Consider the following 20,561-nt stretch of genomic DNA (forward strand, 5'->3'; position numbering starts at 1 on the left):
ACATGATGAGAGCCCCCTTAACTGGAACACCATTATTGAGGCCTCCCCGCCCACGTGACCAAGGTATCCTGCCGACTACACCGACGACGCCACCAAACCCACCGCCGGAGGAGCGCCGCCCTCACCTCTCGAGGCCACCGCCTCAAATCTTGGGCCCTCATCACTAAAAAGAAGCGACTGAAAGCCTCGCCGCCACCCTCACTGGTAGCCGCACGGGGATCTCGGCGACTGCCTCCGACGGTGACAAGAAGGGGAGGAGGAGGGGGGTGGCGCGGCGGAACCCTAGGTCACCCCCGAGTCGCCCTCGGGAGGACGACGCGAGTGAGGGAGGGGGGAAGGTCTTTGTCTCTCCCCTTTCCTGTGATCACAAGCAAACATCATGCAAAATAAATATTGTAAAGGCATACATCTCATTACACAATGTCTAATTAACCACACATGGTTGGATTCCTGACACCGCCACATTTCTATCATCTTATTATAATTAACTTTTTTTGCGGAAAAAACTTCCATGTCATCGACCTATTTATCCATGTCACTAATTTATCCTTTTTTTCATAAACAGCTGATTATCTTCTAATTATCATAGAGATTGTGCAAGTTTTCTGTCATAGTGCTACCTACTCCTAGTGTCAAAAGGAAAGAACAAATCTACGCTCTTCTATCTTATTCGATAAAGCTATGACATTTATATCACCTATTATTATGATATACTCCCTCCGTCCGGTGAAGAGTGTATGTTCGGTTTCAAAATTTGTCTACAAAAAAGTGTACTTCTATCTTTTCAATGCAATTTAAAGTAGAAAAAATACTTCTCTCTCATCACACGGTAATCAAGACCAATAGCAATCTATGTTGGAAATATGCCCTAGAGGCAATAATAAATGGTTATTATTATATTTCTTTGTTCATGATAATTGTCTATTATTCATGCTATAATTGTATTGTCCGGAAATCGTAATACATGTGTGAATACATAGACCACAATGTGTCCCTGGTAAGCCTCTAGTTGACTAGCTCGTTGATCAACAGATAGTCATGGTTTCCTGACTATGGACATTGGATGTCATTGATAACGGGATCACATCATTAGGAGAATGATGTGATGGATAGGACCCAATCCTAAGCATAGCATAAAAGATCGTGTAGTTTCGTTTGCTAGAGCTTTTCCAATGTCAAGTATCTTTTCCTTAGACCATGAGATCGTGCAACTCCCGGATACCGTAGGAGTGCTTTGGGTGTGCCAAACGTCACAACGTAACTGGGTGACTATAAAGGTGCACTACGGGTATCTCCGAAAGTGTCTGTTGGGTTGGCACGGATCGAGACTGGGATTTGTCACTCCGTGTGACGGAGAGGTATCTCTGGGCCCACTCGGTAATGCATCATCATAATGAGCTCAATGTGACTAAGGCGTTAGTCACGGGATCATGCATTGCGGTACGAGTAAAGAGACTTGCCGGTAACGAGATTGAACAAGGTATTGGGATACCGACGATCGAATCTCGGGCAAGTAACATACCGATTAACAAAGGGAATTGCATACGGGATTGATTGAATCCTCGACACCGTGGTTCATCCGATGAGATCATCGTGGAACATGTGGAAGCCAACATGGGTATCCAGATCCCGCTGTTGGTTATTGACCGGAGAGGCGTCTCGGTCATGTCTGCATGTTTCCCGAACCCGTAGGGTCTACACACTTAAGGTTCGGTGACGCTAGGGTTGTAGAGATATGTGTATGCGGAAACCCAAAAGTTGTTCGGAGTCCCGGATGAGATCCCGGACGTCACGAGAGGTTCCGGAATGGTCCGGAGGTGAAGAATTATATATAGGAAGTCAAGTTTCGGCCACCGGGAAAGTTTCGGGGGTTGGAGGATGTTATTGATTGTGAACCCATATTAGGCTATTTACACAGAGGAATGGAAAAAATCGCGGAAAACCGAACTATTATACAATACTTACCTTATGTAACAAGGTGGGATTATTTAGCTACTATGTTTACAGAAGCAATAACAGTAAATGCACCAGAATTCTTGGAGAATATTCAAATACCACAAAGAGCCAGCTATATTAGGGTAATTATGTTAGAATTAAGCCGGATAGCTTCTCACTTGCTATGGCTTGGACCTTTTATGGCGGATCTCGGCGCACAGACTCCTTTTTTCTATAGGTATTGTACCGGGACCACCGGAAGGGTCCCGGGGGTCCACCGGGTGGGGCCACCTATCCCGGAGGGCCCCGTGGGCTGAAAGTGGAAGGGAACCAGCCCTTAGTGGGCTGGGGCGCCCCCCTTGGGCCTCCCCCATGCGCCTAGGGTTGGGAACCCTAGGGGGGAGCTTCCCCCTTGCCTTGGGGGGCAAGGCAACCCCTTCCCCCCTTTGGCCGCCGCCCCCCTTGGAGATCCCATCTCCCAGGGCCGGCGCCCCCCAGGGGCCTATATAAAGGGGGGGAGGGAGGGCAGCAACCTACAGCCTTGGGCGCCTCCCTCCTCCCCTGCAACACCTCTCTCTCTCGCAGAAGCTCGGCGAAGCCCTGCCGGAGACCCGCTACATCCACCACCACGCCGTCGTGCTGCTGGATCTCCATCAACCTCTCCTTCCCCCTTGCTGGATCAAGAAGGAGGAGACGTCGCTGCACCGTACGTGTGTTGAACGCGGAGGTGCCGTCCGTTCGGCACTCGGTCATCGGTGATTTGGATCACGGCGAGTACGACTCCGTCATCCACGTTCATTGGAACGCTTCCGCTCGCGATCTACAAGGGTATGTAGATGCACTCCTTTCCCCTCGTTGCTAGTAGACTCCATAGATGCATCTTGGTGAGCGTAGGAAAATTTTAAAATTATGCTACGATTCCCAACAGTGGCATCATGAGCCAGGTCTATGCGTAGTTACTATGAACGAGTAGAACACAAAGCAGTTGTGGGCGTTGAGTTTGCCAATTCTTCTTGCCGCTACTAGTCTTTTCTTGTTTCGGCGGTATTGTAGGATGAAGCGGCCCGGACCGACCTTACACGTACACTTACGTGAGACAGGTTCCACCGACTGACATGCACTAGATGCATAAGGTGGCTAGCGGGTGTCTGTCTCTCCTACTTTAGTCGGAACGGATTCGATGAAAAGGGTCCTTATGAAGGGTAAATAGAAATTGGCAAATCACGTTGTGGTCATACGTAGGTAAGAAAACGTTCTTGCTAGAAACCTACAAACCACGTAAAAACTTGCAACAACAATTAGAGGACGTCTAACTTGTTTTTGCAGCAAGTGCTATGTGATGTGATATGGCCAGAAGATGTGATGAATGATATATGTGATGTATGAGATTGATCATATTCTTGTAATAGGAATCACGACTTGCATGTCGATGAGTATGACAACCGGCAGGAGCCATAGGAGTTGTCTTTATTATTTTGCATGACCTGCGTGTCATTGAATAACGCCATGTAAATTACTTTACTTTATTGCTAAACGCGTTAGCCATAGAAGTAGAAGTAACCGTTGGCGTGACAACTTCATGAAGACACAATGATGGAGATCATGGTGTCATGCCGGTGACGAAGATGATCATGGTGCCCCGAAGATGGAGATCAAAGGAGCATAATGATATTGGCCATATCATGTCACTATTTGATTGCATGTGATGTTTATCATGTTTTTGCATCTTATTTGCTTAGAACGACGGTAGTAAGTAAGATGATCCCTTATAATAATTTCAAGAAAGTGTTCACCCTAACTGTGCATCGTTGCGAAGGTTCGTTGTTTCGAAGCACCACGTGATGATCGGGTGTGATAGATTCTAACGTTCGAATACAATGGGTGTTGACGAGCCTAGCATGTACAGACATGGCCTCGGAACACACGCAATACACTTAGGTTGACTTGACGAGCCTAGCATGTACAGACATGGCCTCGGAACACGGAGGACCGAAAGGTCGAGCATGAGTCGTATAGAAGATACGATCAACATGGAGATGTTCACCGATCTTGACTAGTCCGTCTCACGTGATGATCGGACACGGCCTAGTTAAACTCGGATCATGTTTCACTTAGATGACGAGAGGGATGTCTATCTGAGTGGGAGTTCATTAAATAATTTGATTAGATGAACTCAATTATCATGAACTTAGTCTAAAATCTTTACACTATGTTTTGTAGATCAAATGGCCAACGTTGTCCTCAATTTCAACGCGTTCCTAGAGAAAACCTAGCTGAAAGATGATGGCAGCAACTATACGGACTGGGTACGGAACCTGAGGCTCATCCTCATAGTAGCCAAGAAAGATTATGTCTTAGAAGCACCGCTAGGTGATGCACCAATCCCACAGAACCAAGACGTTATGAACGCTTGGCAATCACGTGCTGATGATTACTCCCTCGTTCAGTGCGGCATGCTTTACAGCTTAGAACCGGGTCTTCAAAAGCGTTTTGAGAAACATGGAGCATATGAGATGTTCGAGGAGCTGAAACTGGTTTTTCAAGCTCATGCCCGAGTCGAGAGATATGATGTCTCCGACAAGTTCTTCAGCTGTAAAATGGAGGAGAACAGTTCTGTTAGTGAGCACATACTCAGAATGTCTGGGTTGCATAACCGCTTGTCTCAGCTGGGAGTCAATCTCCCGGATGACGCGGTCATTGACAGAATCCTTCAGTCGCTTCCACCAAGCTACAAGAGCTTTGTGATGAACTACAATATGCAGGGGATGGAAAAGACCATTCCTGAGGTATATTCAATGCTGAAATCAGCGGAAGGGGAGATCAGAAAAGAACATCAAGTGTTGATGGTGAATAAAACCACTAAGTTCAAGAAGGGCAAGGGTAAGAAGAACTTCAAGAAGGACGGCAAGGGAGTTGCCGCGCCCGGTAAACCAGTTACTGGGAAGAAGTCAAAGAATGGACCCAAGCCCGAGACTGAGTGCTTTTATTGCAAGGGAAGTGGTCACTGGAAGCGGAACTGCCCCAAATACTTAGCGGACAAGAAGAAGGCCGGCAACACCAAAGGTATATGTGATATACATGTAATTGATGTGTACCTTACCAATACTCGTAGTAGCTCCTGGGTATTTGATACCGGTGCGGTTGCTCATATTTGTAACTCAAAACAGGAACTACGGAATAAACGGAGACTGGCGAAGGACGAGGTGACGATGCGCGTCGGGAATGGTTCCAAGGTCGATGTGATCGCCGTCGGCACGCTACCTCTGCATCTACCCACGGGATTAGTTTTAAACCTTAATAATTGTTATTTAGTGCCAGCTTTGAGCATGAACATTGTATCTGGATCTCGTTTAATTCGAGATGGCTACTCATTTAAATCCGAGAATAATGGTTGTTCTATTTATTTGAGAGATATGTTTTATGGTCATGCCCCGCTGGTCAATGATTTATTTTTGATGAATCTCGAACGTGATGTTACACATGTTCATAGTGTGAATACCAAAAGATATAAAGTTGATAACGATAGTCCCACATACTTGTGGCACTGCCGCCTTGGTCACATTGGTGTCAAGCGCATGAAGAAGCTCCATGCAGATGGACTTTTGGAGTCTCTTGATTACGAATCATTTGACACGTGCGAACCATGCCCTCATGGGTAAGATGACCAAGACTCCGTTCTCCGGAACAATGGAGCGAGCAACCAACTTATTGGAAATCATACATACCGATGTGTGTGGTCCAATGAGTGTTGAGGCTCGCGGAGGATATCGTTATGTTCCCACTCTCACTGATGATTTAAGTAGATACGGGTATGTCTACCTAATGAAACACAAGTCTGAAACCTTTGAAAAGTTCAAGGAATTTCAGAGTGAAGTTGAGAATCAACGTGACAGGAAAATAAAATTCTTACGATCAGATCGTGGTGGAGAATATTTAAGTCACGAATTTGGTACACACTTAAGAAAATGTGGAATAGTTTCACAACTCACGCCGCCTGGAACACCTCAGAGAAATGGTGTGTCCGAAAGTCGTAATCGCACTCTATTGGATATGGTGCGATCTATGATGTCTCTTACCGATTTACCGCTTTCATTTTGGGGCTATGCTTTAGAGACTGCCGCATTCACTTTAAATAGGGCTCCGTCGAAATCCGTCGAGACGACACCGTATGAATTATGGTTTGGGAAGAAACCTAAGCTGTCGTTTCTAAAAGTTTGGGGATGCGATGCTTATGTCAAGAAACTTCAACCTGAAAAGCTCGAACCCAAGTCGGAAAAATGCGTCTTCATAGGATACCCTAAGGAAACTATTGGGTATACCTTCTACCTCAGATCCGAAGGCAAGATCTTCGTTGCCAAGAACGGGTCCTTTCTGGAGAAGGAGTTTCTCTCGAAAGAATTGAGTGGGAGGAAAGTGGAACTTGATGAGGTGATAGTCACCCCTTCCGAACCGGAAAGTAGCGCAGCACGGGAAAAATGTTCCTGTGGTGCCTACACCGACTGGGGAGGAAGTTAATGATGATGATCATGAAGCTTCAGATCAAGTTACTGAACTTCATAGCTCCACAAGGACACGTTCCGCACCAGAGTGGTACGGCAACCCTGTCCTGGAAATCATGTTGTTAGACAACGGTGAACCTTCGAACTATGAAGAAGCGATGGCGGGCCCGGATTCCGACAAATGGCTAGAAGCCATGAAATCCGAGATAGGATCCATGTATGAAAACGAAGTATGGACTTTGACTGACTTGCCCGATGACCGGCGAGCCATAGAAAACAAATGGATCTTTAAGAAGAAGACGGACGCAGATGGTAATGTGACCATCTACAAAGCTCGAGTTGTCGCTAAGGGTTATCGACAAGTTCAAGGGGTTGACTACGATGAGACTTTCTCACCCGTAGCGAAGCTGAAGTCCGTCCGAATCATGTTAGCAATTGCCGCATACTATGATTATGAGATATGGCAGATGGACGTCAAAACGGCATTCCTTAATGGCTTCCTTAAGGAAGAGTTGTATATGATGCAGCCGGAAGGTTTTGTCGATCCTAAGAATGCTAACAAAGTATGCAAGCTCCAGCGCTCAATCTATGGGCTGGTGCAAGCATCTCGGAGTTGGAACATTCGCTTTGATGAGATGATCAAAGCGTTTGGGTTTACACAGACTTATGGAGAAGCCTGTGTTTACAAGAAAGTGAGTGGGAGCTCTGTAGCATTTCTCATATTATATGTGGATGACATACTATTGATGGGAAATGATATAGAATTCTTGGAAAGTATAAAGGCCTATTTGAATAAGTGTTTTTCAATGAAGGACCTTGGAGAAGCTGCTTATATATTAGGCATCAAGATCTATAGAGATAGATCAAGACGCCTCATTGGTCTTTCGCAGAGTACATACCTTGACAAGATATTGAAGAAGTTCAGTATGGATCAGTCCAAGAAGGGGTTCTTGCCTGTATTGCAAGGTGTGCAATTGAGCACGGCTCAATGCCCGACCACGACAAAAGATATAGAAAAGATGAGTGTCATCCCCTATGCCTCGGCCATAGGGTCTATTATGTATGCCATGCTGTGTACCAGACCTGATGTAAACCTTGCCGTAAGTTTGGTAGGAAGGTACCAAAGTAATCCCGGCATGGAACACTGGACAGCGGTCAAGAATATCCTGAAGTACCTGAAGAGGACTAAGGATATGTTTCTCGTTTATGGAGGTGACGAAGAGCTCGTCGTAAAGGGTTACGTCGACGCTAGCTTCGACACAGATCTGGATGACTCGAAGTCACAAACCGGATACGTGTATATTTTGAATGGAGGAGCAGTAAGCTGGTGCAGTTGAAGGCAAAGCGTCGTGGCGGGATCTACATGTGAAGCGGAGTACATGGCAGCCTCGGAGGCAGCACAGGAAGCAGTCTGGATGAAGGAGTTCATTACTGACCTAGGGGTGATTCCCAATGCGTCGGGCCCGATGACTCTCTTCTGTGACAACACTGGAGCCATTGCCCTTGCGAAGGAGCCCAGGTTTCACAGGAAGACCAGGCATATCAAGCGTCGCTTCAACTCCATTCGTGAAAGTGTTCAAAATGGAGACATAGATATTTGTAAAGTACATACGGACCTGAATGTAGCAGATCCGTTGACTAAACCTCTCCCTAGGGCAAAACATGATCAACACCAGGACGCAATGGGTGTTCGATTCATCACAATGTAACTAGATTATTGACTCTAGTGCAAGTGGGAGACTGTTGGAAATATGCCCTAGAGGCAATAATAAATGGTTATTATTATATTTCTTTGTTCATGATAATTGTCTATTTTTCATGCTATAATTGTATTGTCCGGAAATCGTAATACATGTGTGAATACATAGACCACAATGTGTCCCTAGTAAGCCTCTAGTTGACTAGCTCGTTAATCAACAGATAGTCATGGTTTCCTGACTATGGACATTGGATGTCATTGATAACGGGATCACATCATTAGGAGAATGATGTGATGGACAGGACCCAATCCTAAGCATAGCATAAAAGATCGTGTAGTTTCGTTTGCTAGAGCTTTTCCAATGTCAAGTATCTTTTGCTTAGACCATGAGATCGTGCAACTCCCGGATACCGTAGGAGTGCTTTGGGTGTGCCAAACGTCACAACGTAACTGGGTGACTATAAAGGTGCACTACGGGTATCTCCGAAAGTGTCTGTTGGGTTGGCACAGATCGAGACTGGGATTTGTCACTCCGTGTGACGGAGAGGTATGTCTGGGCCCACTCGGTAATGCATCATCATAATGAGCTCAATGTGACTAAGGCGTTAGTAACGGGATCATGCATTGCGGTACGAGTAAAGAGACTTGCCGGTAACGAGATTGAACAAGGTATTGGGATACCGACGATTGAATCTCGGGCAAGTAACATACCGATTGACAAAGGGAATTGCATACGGGATTGATTGAATCCTCGACACCGTGGTTCATCCGATGAGATCATCGTGGAACATGTGGGAGCCAACATGGGTATCCAGATCCCGCTGTTGGTTATTGACCGGAGAGGTGTCTCGGTCATGTCTGCATGTCTCCCGAACCCGTAGGGTCTACACACTTAAGGTTCGGTGACGCTAGGGTTGTAGATATGTGTATGCGGAAACCCGAAAGTTGTTCGGAGTCCCGGATGAGATCCCGGACGTCACGAGAGTTTCCGGAATGGTCCGGAGGTGAAGAATTATATATAGGAAGTTAAGTTTCGGCCACCGGGAAAGTTTCGGGGGTTGCCGGTATTGTACCGGGACCACCGGAAGGGTCCCGGGGGTCCACCGGGTGGGGCCACCTATCCCGGAGGGCCCCGTGGGCTGAAAGTGGAAGGGAACCAGCCCTTAGTGGGCTGGGGCGCCCCCCTTGGGCCTCCCCCCATGCGCCTAGGGTTGGGAACCCTAGGGGGGGAGCTTCCCCCTTGCCTTGGGGGGCAAGGCAACCCCTTCCCCCCTTTGGCCGCCGCCCCCCTTGGAGATCCCATCTCCCAGGGCCGGCGCCCCCCAGGGGCCTATATAAAGGGGGGGAGGGAGGGCAGCAACCTACAGCCTTGGGCGCCTCCCTCCTCCCCTGCAACACCTCTCTCTCTCGCAGAAGCTCGGCGAAGCCCTGCCGGAGACCCGCTACATCCACCACCACGCCGTCGTGCTGCTGGATCTCCATCAACCTCTCCTTCCCCCTTGCTCATTAAGTGTTGGGTAATTAAAAAGGGGAGAGATGGTGGCTTGCATTTTTCCAATGCATTATTTACTTAACTCCATAATTTGTTCTAAAATTTCTAGATGTACAGTCTTCACCGGACGAAGGGAGTATACTTCATCTCTTTCGTTTTATAGGGTTCAATTTAAAATCTCATCAACCAAGATAGATGATGAATGGTGAAATAATTTTTTTGTAGTTTGCATAACTAAATTAATTTGATTGTTTTAAAAAAAAATCTTTACTAATGCACTAATTGCAATGCATGCAAGTGTGATCAATAAAGGATCAAAAACTTTTACTCCATGGCAATGGTCGTTGCGTGCTCCGTCATTTGGTACTCCCTTAGTCTAGGTGTGTAAGTCACCTTACGAAACCAAATAATCCCAAAACACTTAGGCACGGTACATTAACTCACTCCTCGTTTCTTGTTTCGTGACATATCAACCAATAAGAGATGTGGGCCGTGCATGCTTTGAATAATTTGAGACTACTCCCTCTGTCTAGGTGTGTAAGTCACCTTACGAAAATCAAATAATCCCAAAACACTTGGGCACGATACATTAACTCACTCCTCGTTTCTTGTTTCGTGACATATCAACCAATAAGAGATGTAGGCCGTGCATGCTTTAAATGACTTGAGACTACCAAACATGACATGCAGTGGTTAGTTTATTGCATGCAATGATATTAATTAGCAAAAATACATTAAGTTCTCTCGTTTTCCCCTCCGCCTTGGTCGCGGTGCACAACCTAAGATGACTTACTCACCTAGACGAAGGGAGTACCAAACATGACATGGAGTGGTTAGTTTGTTGCATGCAATGCTATTAATTAGCAAAAAGGCATTAAGTTCTCTCGTTTTCCCCTCCGTCTTGGTCACGGTGCACAACCTAAGATGACTTACACACCTAGACGGAAAGAGTAGTACCATATGCATTGGTGATTTTTTTAAATCTTTGCAGGTGCGGTTTAATGCACTTGAGAATCTAAATATATAATGGGAAGCAAAAAAAAAGACTTACAAAAGGAAAAGCAGTTTTTTTTTGCCTATGAACCGGAATGGAGGTAATATATATACAGTATGATATAATGTAGGGATTACAATTATCTGGGATTTCTATTGAAATCTTTTCGGAAGTGTGGAAGAACGAATTGGACCGGTTATCATTAATTAAGGGGCAGGAACGAAGTGACTAGTCATACAGCTTTTACATTTACTGTTCTGACAAGGCTGCTGCCATTTTCACTGCACACACGTCTCCCTTCCTTCCCGCGTACGCCTCTTTTCTCTTCGTCTTCCTCGCTCGCTGCTCGCTTCGTCTTCAAACCCAGCCACACCCTCCTCTCCTCTTCCCACCCCCAAACCCTGCCACTTCCTTGCCCCCACCGTCGCCATGGCGTCGCATGGCTACGCCGTTCCGTTCATCTGTAAGTGCCTCTGTCTACAGGGGAAAATATCTGGTGCACCGGAGCTGGTGGTGCTACCGGTGCACCGAGCTCATATTGTGTTTTTAAAATGTTCAAAAAATTCTGAAATTAACACACTCATACAACATCAATGTAGCTTGTCATAAAATTTCAAGTCAAAATTCAAAACATAACTTGAAAAACAAAAATGACAAATTCAAAACAGAATAGTACATAACATAATTTGGGCTTTAGATTTGGCCCATTATCACACTGAAGTCCAATTTGTCATTTTTGTATCTTAAAAAATATTTCAAAATTTTATACGAAATTTTGTGACATCATACATTGATGTTGTGTCAACGTGCTAGATATTTTTCAAAATTTTAAAAACATTTTATGACATCCGATTGCACCGGTAGCACAAGTACGGATGCACTGGATACATTCCCCTGTCTACAGACCCAGCCGCAACCTTAACCCGGATCCCAAATCCGGCCTAACTCTGCTGCTTCTTCCGCAGCCCCTGGCCCGGCGGCGAACCTACTCCAGGCGGCATTCGATGGCGACATCCCCCTCTTGAAGAGTATGCTGCGCTCTCCTCCATTCTTGATTCTGGCTGCTTTCCCGTGTTGGTGCTCGAGTTCTGATTTATTGGGCTCCGATCCGTCGCAGGCCAGGTGAAGAAGCTGGACAAGGGCAGGGGCCGTCCCAACAAGGTGATTGAGGCAATGAGGGTGGAAGATGCCGGAGAGCTGGAAGGCCTCGGGGCGCTGCAAATCGCCGCCTGCAGAGGGAGGCTGGAGGTGTGCAGGTACCTGGTCGGGGAGCTGCGGGTAGATGTGGACGGGGTCGACAAGAAAGGTCCATTTCTGTTCGAAACCCTCGATTTTGTTTCTGATATTTGCTTGAGATTACTTACCACACTGACCGTGGGGTCAACCCTCAGATTTATTGGTTCTGTTCTGTGACATCTGTGTCGTAAAATAGGCTTGATAAATTTCAGATGTGCTATTTTACATTGTTTTATGGTGTGCTAATACTGTAGAATAAATTATTGTTAGTGAGGATTGCTTCATCTGTAGGTTTGGGTTATGATTTATCGTTGCCTTTGGGTTGTGCTTGACGAAAATTCTTCACTCTACCGCTCTCCCGCGCTATGGGACATCCGTCGCCACCACAGGCCATAGAGCCTGCTTCCACAATTGAGCCCTAGGATAGGCTGCCACCGCCGCGCGTCACGGGCCTAGCTCGACCACGCACTATGGCCGGCTGCCACCACCGCACCATGTGGCCAGTCGTCGTTGATGCACACCTACCCGACGCCCGATCCAGCCTCCTCCATGGCAATGGTCATTGCGTGCGCCGTCGTCTGATATGAGAGGAAATTTCTGAAAGTTGTGTAGGTTTTTGAGAAGTTTCAGAAAGTTGTGGAAACATTATGAAATTTTATTAGGATTTTTTGAAAAGTTAAGTGAGAATTTTTTGAAGTTGCTTGACATTTCTGAGAGTTTTTTCTAGAAATGGAGGAGGACCCCCGGCCTCTGCATCTGGACGATGCATGCAGCCACTTTATTAATTATTCACACAAGACCTTACAAAGTCATACAAAAGTAAGACTAAAGCCACCGTTTAGGCAACATCTGTCGCTATTCCTATCCAGTTGATGAAGGGATGCTGATAGTCTGGGCCTAATACCAAAACAGACCTCGTAGCCAAACCTAACATTTAAGACCTGAGGTCCCAACCAGGACGCCTGCCGGGTATGGGGCACCCACAAGTCCGGCGCACTCCTCAACCTGGACGCCTGCCGGGTATGAGGCCGCCGCAGCCACCTGCCACCAATCCATCTTTAGTGCTATACTGCTGCATGTACCTTGCCCGGTCTAGCTGCCGTCGACGCCACCACGACGCCAGACAACGCCACCATCCTACGCTCGTCCATCATCACACGCCCACCGGCGAGACCCCGCTGCTCCATGCCGCTGAGACCCGCCGTTGTCGACGTGTCAGATACCACGCCGCTCCTCCTCTTGTCCCCTTCAGCCAACACTTGCTCCAAAACGATGCCCCCAGGAGGGAGAATGACATCGAAACGTCGCCATCATCCGATCCGGTAGATCCAGATCTAGGGTTTCCCCCGGAACCTTCCGATTAGGTTGACGTGACCTGCAACAACGATGCCTCGAGAAGGGAACAACGTCCGAGACGCCGCCATCATCCGCCATGACCGCAGTCAGGCGCGATTTTCACCGGAAGCCACGGCGTCCCGATCTCGCGGTTGGCTGGAACGGAGCCCTCTGCCGAACCGGTGACGCCGCCGCCGATCCGGTCCCACCGCCGTGCGACGCCCCCGATGGAGATTCCGATCGAGATCAAAGACGACCACGACCGAAACCCCGCCACCAGCGCCACCGCACCACGCCACCTTCTCCTAGCCCAGTCGCAGCCGGATTCAGCCGTCCCCGCCTCCGGGAGACTAGCCGGACGAGGCGCCCCTTGTCCCCGAGCAGACGACCCGCGCCGCGGCCACGAGAACCAGAGGAAGGAGGGAGTGCCCCGCCGCCGCCCGCGCCGCACGGGCTTACTCCGGCGGCGGCGAGGGGAAGGAGACGCTGACGAGGCGGCGGTGGCGGCCGATCTAGATCTCCCGAGACGCGCGCGCGGGGCGCGCCGCGGGAGCGGGGGAGAGTTGGAAGTTATTATAGGAATTCTAATAATTGTTTGAAATTTCTGAATGTTAAAGTTGCTTAGAAATTCTGTTGGTTGTTTGAAATTTCTAAAGGTTGAAAGTTGTTTAGATTTACTTTTTGACATATTTCTGAAATTTGTTAGGAAGTTATAAGGGGAAAGAGAAAGGGATAAAAAAAGAAGGGGGGTGGTCCGACAGTGCTACAGTACGTATCGGAAAGTGACCGCTGGTTAGCTGTGCCCCTGTACATTAAGCTGGCTCATATGAAGTGGATACTTGTAGAAGGCAATTTTTTTGTTTATTTCATTGCATTTAACCAGTATTGTCTCGAGAACTTTGATATCTTAATCATATTATATCTAAAAAACTCTATGATCTACTTTGTGTTTCTTGAGGAGCTATTTCTAGATCTCATGCTCTTTGAAAACACACATCAGTTTTAGGAAACTTCTTTTAATGTATGTGTCTGGAGATAAGATATGCTCTGGTAAAAAGTGATCTTATTTCTTTGCTAAGTCTAAAAGTGATTTAACTCTATTATGCTTGATTTTTTTTGTGGGGAACTATTATGCTTGATTATTATGTGCTTGTCTGCTTGATAGGTAGAACACCTCTGTTTTTTGCAATATGCTCTACGGATGTGGCCCATGTGGCTATTGCGAAGTATCTTCTTGATCATGGTGCTAATCTGGACAAAGCCGGTCATGATGACTTTTCCCCTTTACATTATGCTGCTGGATCAGGTCTGCCTTTATAAACACACATCTCTCTCTCTTGCATCACTCTGTTTTTTCTTTCTTAAATTGTCTTTTCAATGTGAGAAGTGTGTGATTGTGTGGCACTGTGGTGCGGCATTGTTTTCTTACCAGGATCTACTTGCCCTTGTTTCATAGTGATTTCCATCTTATGCTAATAATTCTTCAAACCTAATAGTATTGTCCTTCTGATCACTCCCTCTGTTCGGAAATACATGATGTTGTAGTGTTTCGGAATGCATGACATTGTAGGTTTTCAAGAAGAATGTTGGTACTCCCTCTGATCCATATTACTTGTCGCAGCTTTAAGTTTTACTAAAGCCATGACAAGTAATATGGATCGAAGGGAGTATTATTTCCTGATATATGCTTATCCATAGCAAATAATTTTGCACATGCTTTAGTCAAGTGATGAGTATATTTATGTATATATACCCAAGCAGTAGCGTCTAGTGCATGTGTGCATGCATGCATTGCTAGGCTAGGAACATGAAACTTGCATCAAATCAGTGATATTTACCTAGCAGACTAATCTCTGAATAATTTTATAGGGTAATAGTGGCAATTCCAACAACGCCTTAATTCCTGTGCAATATCCTAATACTTCAGAGGGAGTATCATTTAGATAACGTTAAACATGTCACTATTCATGGCAGGTGGGTATTGTGTAAAAGGTTATAATGTAACACATATTTAAGGCAAATTCAGGTCCAAGAGACTTTGTGAACAAAAAGGACTTTTGCAAATAATACTTGCCCTCTTATGTAATAAGCTCATGGGTCTTTTATTTAAGAGATTGTCAGTGAAATACCGATTTGGCAATAAGTTTCTTCTCTCAGGGGATTGTGAAATGGTAGAACTATTGCTTGCAAAAGGAGCTTATGTTGACCCGGTAGGTCCTTTTGGAACGCCACTTCATACTGCTGCTTCGCAAAGGCACGACGCTGTTATGAAGATTTTATTGGGCAACAATGCAGATGTAAGTTTAAATACCTATTTCTTCCTTAGATCGCCCATCAGACTTGTGTATGGTCTAGCCGCACAAATGTGTGGGCCACCCCACTAGTTATCTAGTATTGTCCCTCATTTTTAAGTGTCATCTAAAATTTTATGGAAGTCTACTAGACAAGCTTGACCAACATGTCAGTAAAAGCAACCGCCTGCCACATATTCTGTAACTATATGCTTACATGTGTTCTTATTCTGTAATGCCATGAAAGGCGTTCAGATTTTACTGAAAGCTTGATAAAATGGTACATCAATACTGCTCTTCTATTGACCATTCTGTGTACTTCCTGTACCATTGTGCCATTATTATCATTTTTCTTTTGTCGGGGATTAAGTATCATTATTTGGCTATGTAGGAGCTAATATCTTAATGTTTCTCACCAGTACAACAAGATGGTAAATGGCAGGACACCTCTGATTGCAGCAATGGACACTGAATCAAGGGAATGTATTCTTCTCCTGCTTAAGGTATTGTACCTTTATGTTAGCCTTGTCAAGTTCTTGAATTCTGATGGGTCTATTTTCTATGTATTGATATATTGACATTTTTTCATGCTGAAGTTCAAAACATTCTATTTCCTTTGATAGCATTTATTTTGTGAACATTCGCCACAGTTGTGGGATGCTGAAATTTGTGACCCACTTATATGTAGTAGTCTAGTCTAGCAGACACTTTCTTAGTCATTTTTTCCCGAACTTATGAACCAATTGGTTGTCACAGTGAAACCCAACAAAGTAATCTAATAGAAAGTTCATGCCGAGGGAGTGGCATTGATGTTATTCATTCCTGAAAGTGCAGAAATATTGAATTGTTACCAGGTCATCTTGGGGACAGATGCATAACATCTTTTTCTGTGATAGGCTGGTGCTGATACCAAGGGAGCTTTAATTCATGCTGCGAAAAATCTACATTCTGGAAAATTTATTTCAACAGATTGCTGCAACTCCTTACTGGAAGATGCCGATACCAACGGTATTGTTGTTGATGATATAAGATTTACCTCTTTGACAGTACAAGTTTGTTGCTTGTAGTGTTTTTCTTTTTTCTTTTGAACATGTCACCGGGGGGAATCCCCACCTGAATATGATCCCTATTCAAAGAAAATGATCGAGTTTATGAGGAAAACCAGGTCAAAAAACGTGATCCAGTTTATGAGGAAGACCGGATCGAAAACCTTGATCCAGTTTATAAGGGTAGCCTTTTCCTTATTAATCATGCATGTAGAATTCTGATAAGTCTCACGTGCTAGGTTGAATGTAACGTGGTAACACGGGTGCTAATTATTAGAACTCTGCATGCAGACTTTGACTCTTGCAAGTTGCAAACCTTGCATATGCATCAGAAATTCTAGTGAGAACAAAACATTCTAGCCTCTGGCACCTATAGTTACTGACATTTATCCTGGATCCTGGTATTTGTCAGATACCGATATGGCTCTGCCGCGCTGGTACATATATGGTGTGTTGGGACTATTTCTGTCAAACATATAGAAAAAATCCGATGCGGTTTTGATACTGGCACTGTACAGTTATACATACTTCAAATAAAAATCCATTCCCTCAGGGTTGGTTGATTAATTATACCACATAACACAACTCCCTCCACTCGTTCAAATCGGAATCTATATGCTGCTGAACTGAAGAAGCAATGTTGTGAATTACCAGAGTCGGTGATGCTTCGGAAAGGAGAGTAAGGAGCAAAGGAAAGCCATGTTCTAACTCAACGGGCTCACTCTTGGCACTGTTGGAAACGGTTTCTGTCGTATTGTAACATAACTCTGTATTGTTGGTCCTATATATATACGAGATATGTGGAGGTTGTGCCTCACGCAACCCTAATCCAAACTTTGTAACAGAGCCTCTAGTTCCATCGCACCGCCGCCTCTCCCTCGATCTCGCGCCGCCATCGCTCGACGCCAGCCTCCGATCGATGGCTTCCGGCTCTTGCTCCGCGGCGATGCAGTTGGCCATCATCGGCCCCGTGGTCACATCTCCGGCCGCCACGGCGCCGATCCCATCCACCGCGCCCGCCTTGGTGTGCGTCTGGATCGCGGCAACTTCCCGCTGTGGAGAACCCTCACCGTGACGCATCTCTCCGGTGCTTCTCTCCATGGCTACCTCGACGGCTCCGTCGCTGCCCCGCCCACAACCATCTCCCAGGGGGCAGGTGATGCCGCCACCACCGTGGCAAATCCTGCGTACGCGACATGGTGGACGCAGGACCAGAAGGTCCTCGGGATGCTCCTCTCCTCCATGACGGAGGACATTGTGTCTCAGCTGATTAGCTGCAAGTCCGCTGTTGCCGCGTGGACCTCCATCCATGCCATGTTCAGCGCGCAGAACCGTGCCGGGGTTCGGCACATCCGGCGACAGATTCAGTCGTTGAAGAAGCACGACATGACCGCCAGCGAGTACATGCACAAGGTGAAGGCTCTTCCCGACGCCATGGCCTCCGCTGGATCTCCCCTCGACGATGACGAGATCATCGACTACATGCTCACCGGATTGGGCAAGGCTTTCAATCCGATCGCGGCTTCGCTCAGCGTCGTGGTCACCCCGGTCACGTTGGCTGAGTTCTACTCTATGGTCCTCAACTATGAGGCGCTGCAGTTGTCGCAGCAGGCCGACGATGAGGAGTGGACCTCGTCGGCCAACGCCGTGGCACGGTCCGGTGCTCCTGCCCCCGTCAACCGTCCTCGTGCGCCTGACACCGGTCGCGCGACCGACATCCGCCCCGCTGGAGGTTATCCGCAGCAACAGGGGCAGGGTTACCAGCAAGGCGGCCAGGACATCCGTCGTAACAACGGCGGTGGAGGAGGCGGCAACGGCCGCAACGGCAATCGTCGCTGGCGCCCGAGGTGCCAGATTTGCAAGAATTGGGGCCACGAAGCGGATACCTGCAAGAAGCGCTTCGATTCAGAATACTCCAGCGGCAATGGCCGCTCGGCATATAATGCATCGACCTCCTCCAACAACTCCACGCACTGGGTCCTGGACTCCGGCACCACGGACCACCTGACTAGTGACCTGGAGCGTCTTCATGTCCGCGAGTGCTACGGCGGCCATGATCAGGTTCAGGTGGCCAACGGCTCAGGTTTGTCTATTTCGCATATTGGGCACTCGACCTTAGCCGGTTCTTCTCTTCGCCTGAACAATATTTTACACGTTCCAAATATTAGCCAACATCTTCTATCAGTCTATCGTCTTGTGTCGGATAATCGTATCTTCATTGAATTTCATAAATATTATTTCCTTGTTAAGGACAAAGCCACCAGGAGAATTCTTCTTCGAGGTAGAAGCAAAGGAGGGCTCTATCCTCTTCCACTCGGACGAGCCTCGCATCTGTCCGAGCGTCAAGCGTCGTCCAGCGTCCGTGTTTCATCATCCAAGTGGCATCAGCGTCTCGGTCATCTGTCCAATAATGTCGCCAGTTTCATTGTTAGGAATAATGATCTAGAGTGTTCATCCTCAGATACTTCTGCTTTAGTTTGTGATGCTTGTCAATGTGGTAAAAGTCGTCAACTATCATATACTGCTTCTGCTCGTGTGTCTACTATGCCTCTTGAATTAGTTCATACTGATGTTTGGGGCGCTGCTCGTGCTTCCTCTGGGGGTACAAGTATTATGTGAGTTTTATTGACGACTACTCCCGTTTTTGCTGGATCTATCTCCTAAAACATAAGTCTGATGTTGAACAAGTGTTCTATGCTTTTCAAGCACATGTTGAGCGTCTTTTGGATGCTAAGCTTAAAGCTGTCCAATCTGATTGGGGTGGTGAATACCATAAGTTGCACCGTTATTTTCTTCGTATGGGCATCTCTCATCGAGTCTCTTGCCCTCACACCTCCCAACAGAACGGCATTGCCGAGCGTGAACACCGACACTTGGTTGAAACTGGTCTTGCTTTGTTGGCTCACTCGTCTCTCCCTTTACGTTATTGGGATGAAGCTTTTCTGACTGCGTGTTACCTCATTAACCGCATGCCCACCCCTGTGCTTGGAGACACTCCTATTCATCGTCTTCTGAAAATTCCACCCAATTATTCTTTTCTCCGTACTTTCGGGTGCGCTTGTTGGCCTAGTTTGCGGAAGTATAACTCACACAAACTAGAATTTCGGTCCAAGATGTGCGTTTTCCTTGAATATAGTCCTATGCATAAGGGGTACAAGTGTCTTGATCGATCTACGGGTCGTATATACATCTCGCGTGACGTTATCTTTGACGAGTCTGTCTTTCCGTTTGCTACTCCCGGTGTCACTGTCAATGTGTCTACACTTAAAGAGGCTATTTCTTTTCCATCCAACGAACCGGCTACGAGTGTTCCTGTGCGTAATTATGACCTAACCTACTTGGCTACTAACCTCTCTGGCCCAGCCAGTGCTTCTCCTGTGCAGGATTTTTCGCCATCCAGTACTGCTCCGCGTCTGGACACGCTCGATGTACGCGCGGTGCCGGTCGACGTGCTTGGCGACACGGCTCCCCAGGCGGATGTCCCGCCTGCACATGCAGGGCCTGCATCGCCTGGTGCCGCGGCTGGCTCCACCCGCGCCTCGCCGGCCCATGGGTTGCCTCTTCTGGCCCATGAACCGGCTTCGCCAGTTCCTGTGACACCATCGCCAAGTCCAGCGCTGTCGCCGTCCTCGCCTCCGCCTCTGCCCGCCGAGCGCCCTCATCCTATGGTGACTCGTACACGTGATGCTACTCGTCGCGACAAGGAATATATTGATGGGACGGTGCGGTATAATCCTCTTCGCCATGCCTTGTTTGCGACGCCGGTGTCACATCGTGATGCTCTCCGTGAGCCAGCATGGCGTGATGCTATGGCCGCTGAGTTTGCAGCGCTTCGTCAAAACGGCACATGGGTCTTGGTTCCTCGGCCCCTTGGAGTTAACATTGTTGGCAGTAAATGGGTTTTCAAGACGAAGCAACACGCTGATGGGTCTGTTGACAAGCACAAGGCTCGCCTCGTTGCTCGAGGTTTTACTCAACAGCAAGGTCTTGACTATGGTGATACATTCAGTCCCATGGTAAAGCCGACTACTATT

General features: G+C 47.1%; 1 protein-coding gene across 1 annotated transcript in view; it reads left to right on the plus strand.

Moving 5' to 3' along the window:
* The first annotated feature begins 10,950 nt into the window (after positions 1 to 10,950).
* LOC123159628 (ankyrin-3) overlaps positions 10,951 to 20,561 on the plus strand; it is a 44,103-nt gene continuing 34,492 nt past the window's right edge. The window contains exons 1-7 of the mRNA XM_044577444.1: positions 10,951 to 11,082; positions 11,585 to 11,647; positions 11,737 to 11,925; positions 14,356 to 14,496; positions 15,348 to 15,487; positions 15,901 to 15,984; positions 18,589 to 18,594. Of these exons, the coding sequence (XP_044433379.1) occupies positions 11,049 to 11,082; positions 11,585 to 11,647; positions 11,737 to 11,925; positions 14,356 to 14,496; positions 15,348 to 15,487; positions 15,901 to 15,984; positions 18,589 to 18,594 (657 nt within the window). The 5' untranslated portion in view covers positions 10,951 to 11,048. The remainder of the gene's footprint in view (positions 11,083 to 11,584; positions 11,648 to 11,736; positions 11,926 to 14,355; positions 14,497 to 15,347; positions 15,488 to 15,900; positions 15,985 to 18,588; positions 18,595 to 20,561) is intronic.

The sequence above is a fragment of the Triticum aestivum genome, chromosome 1D (assembly GCF_018294505.1).
Source record: "Triticum aestivum cultivar Chinese Spring chromosome 1D, IWGSC CS RefSeq v2.1, whole genome shotgun sequence".
In the NCBI taxonomy this organism is placed as follows: Eukaryota; Viridiplantae; Streptophyta; class Magnoliopsida; order Poales; family Poaceae; genus Triticum; species Triticum aestivum.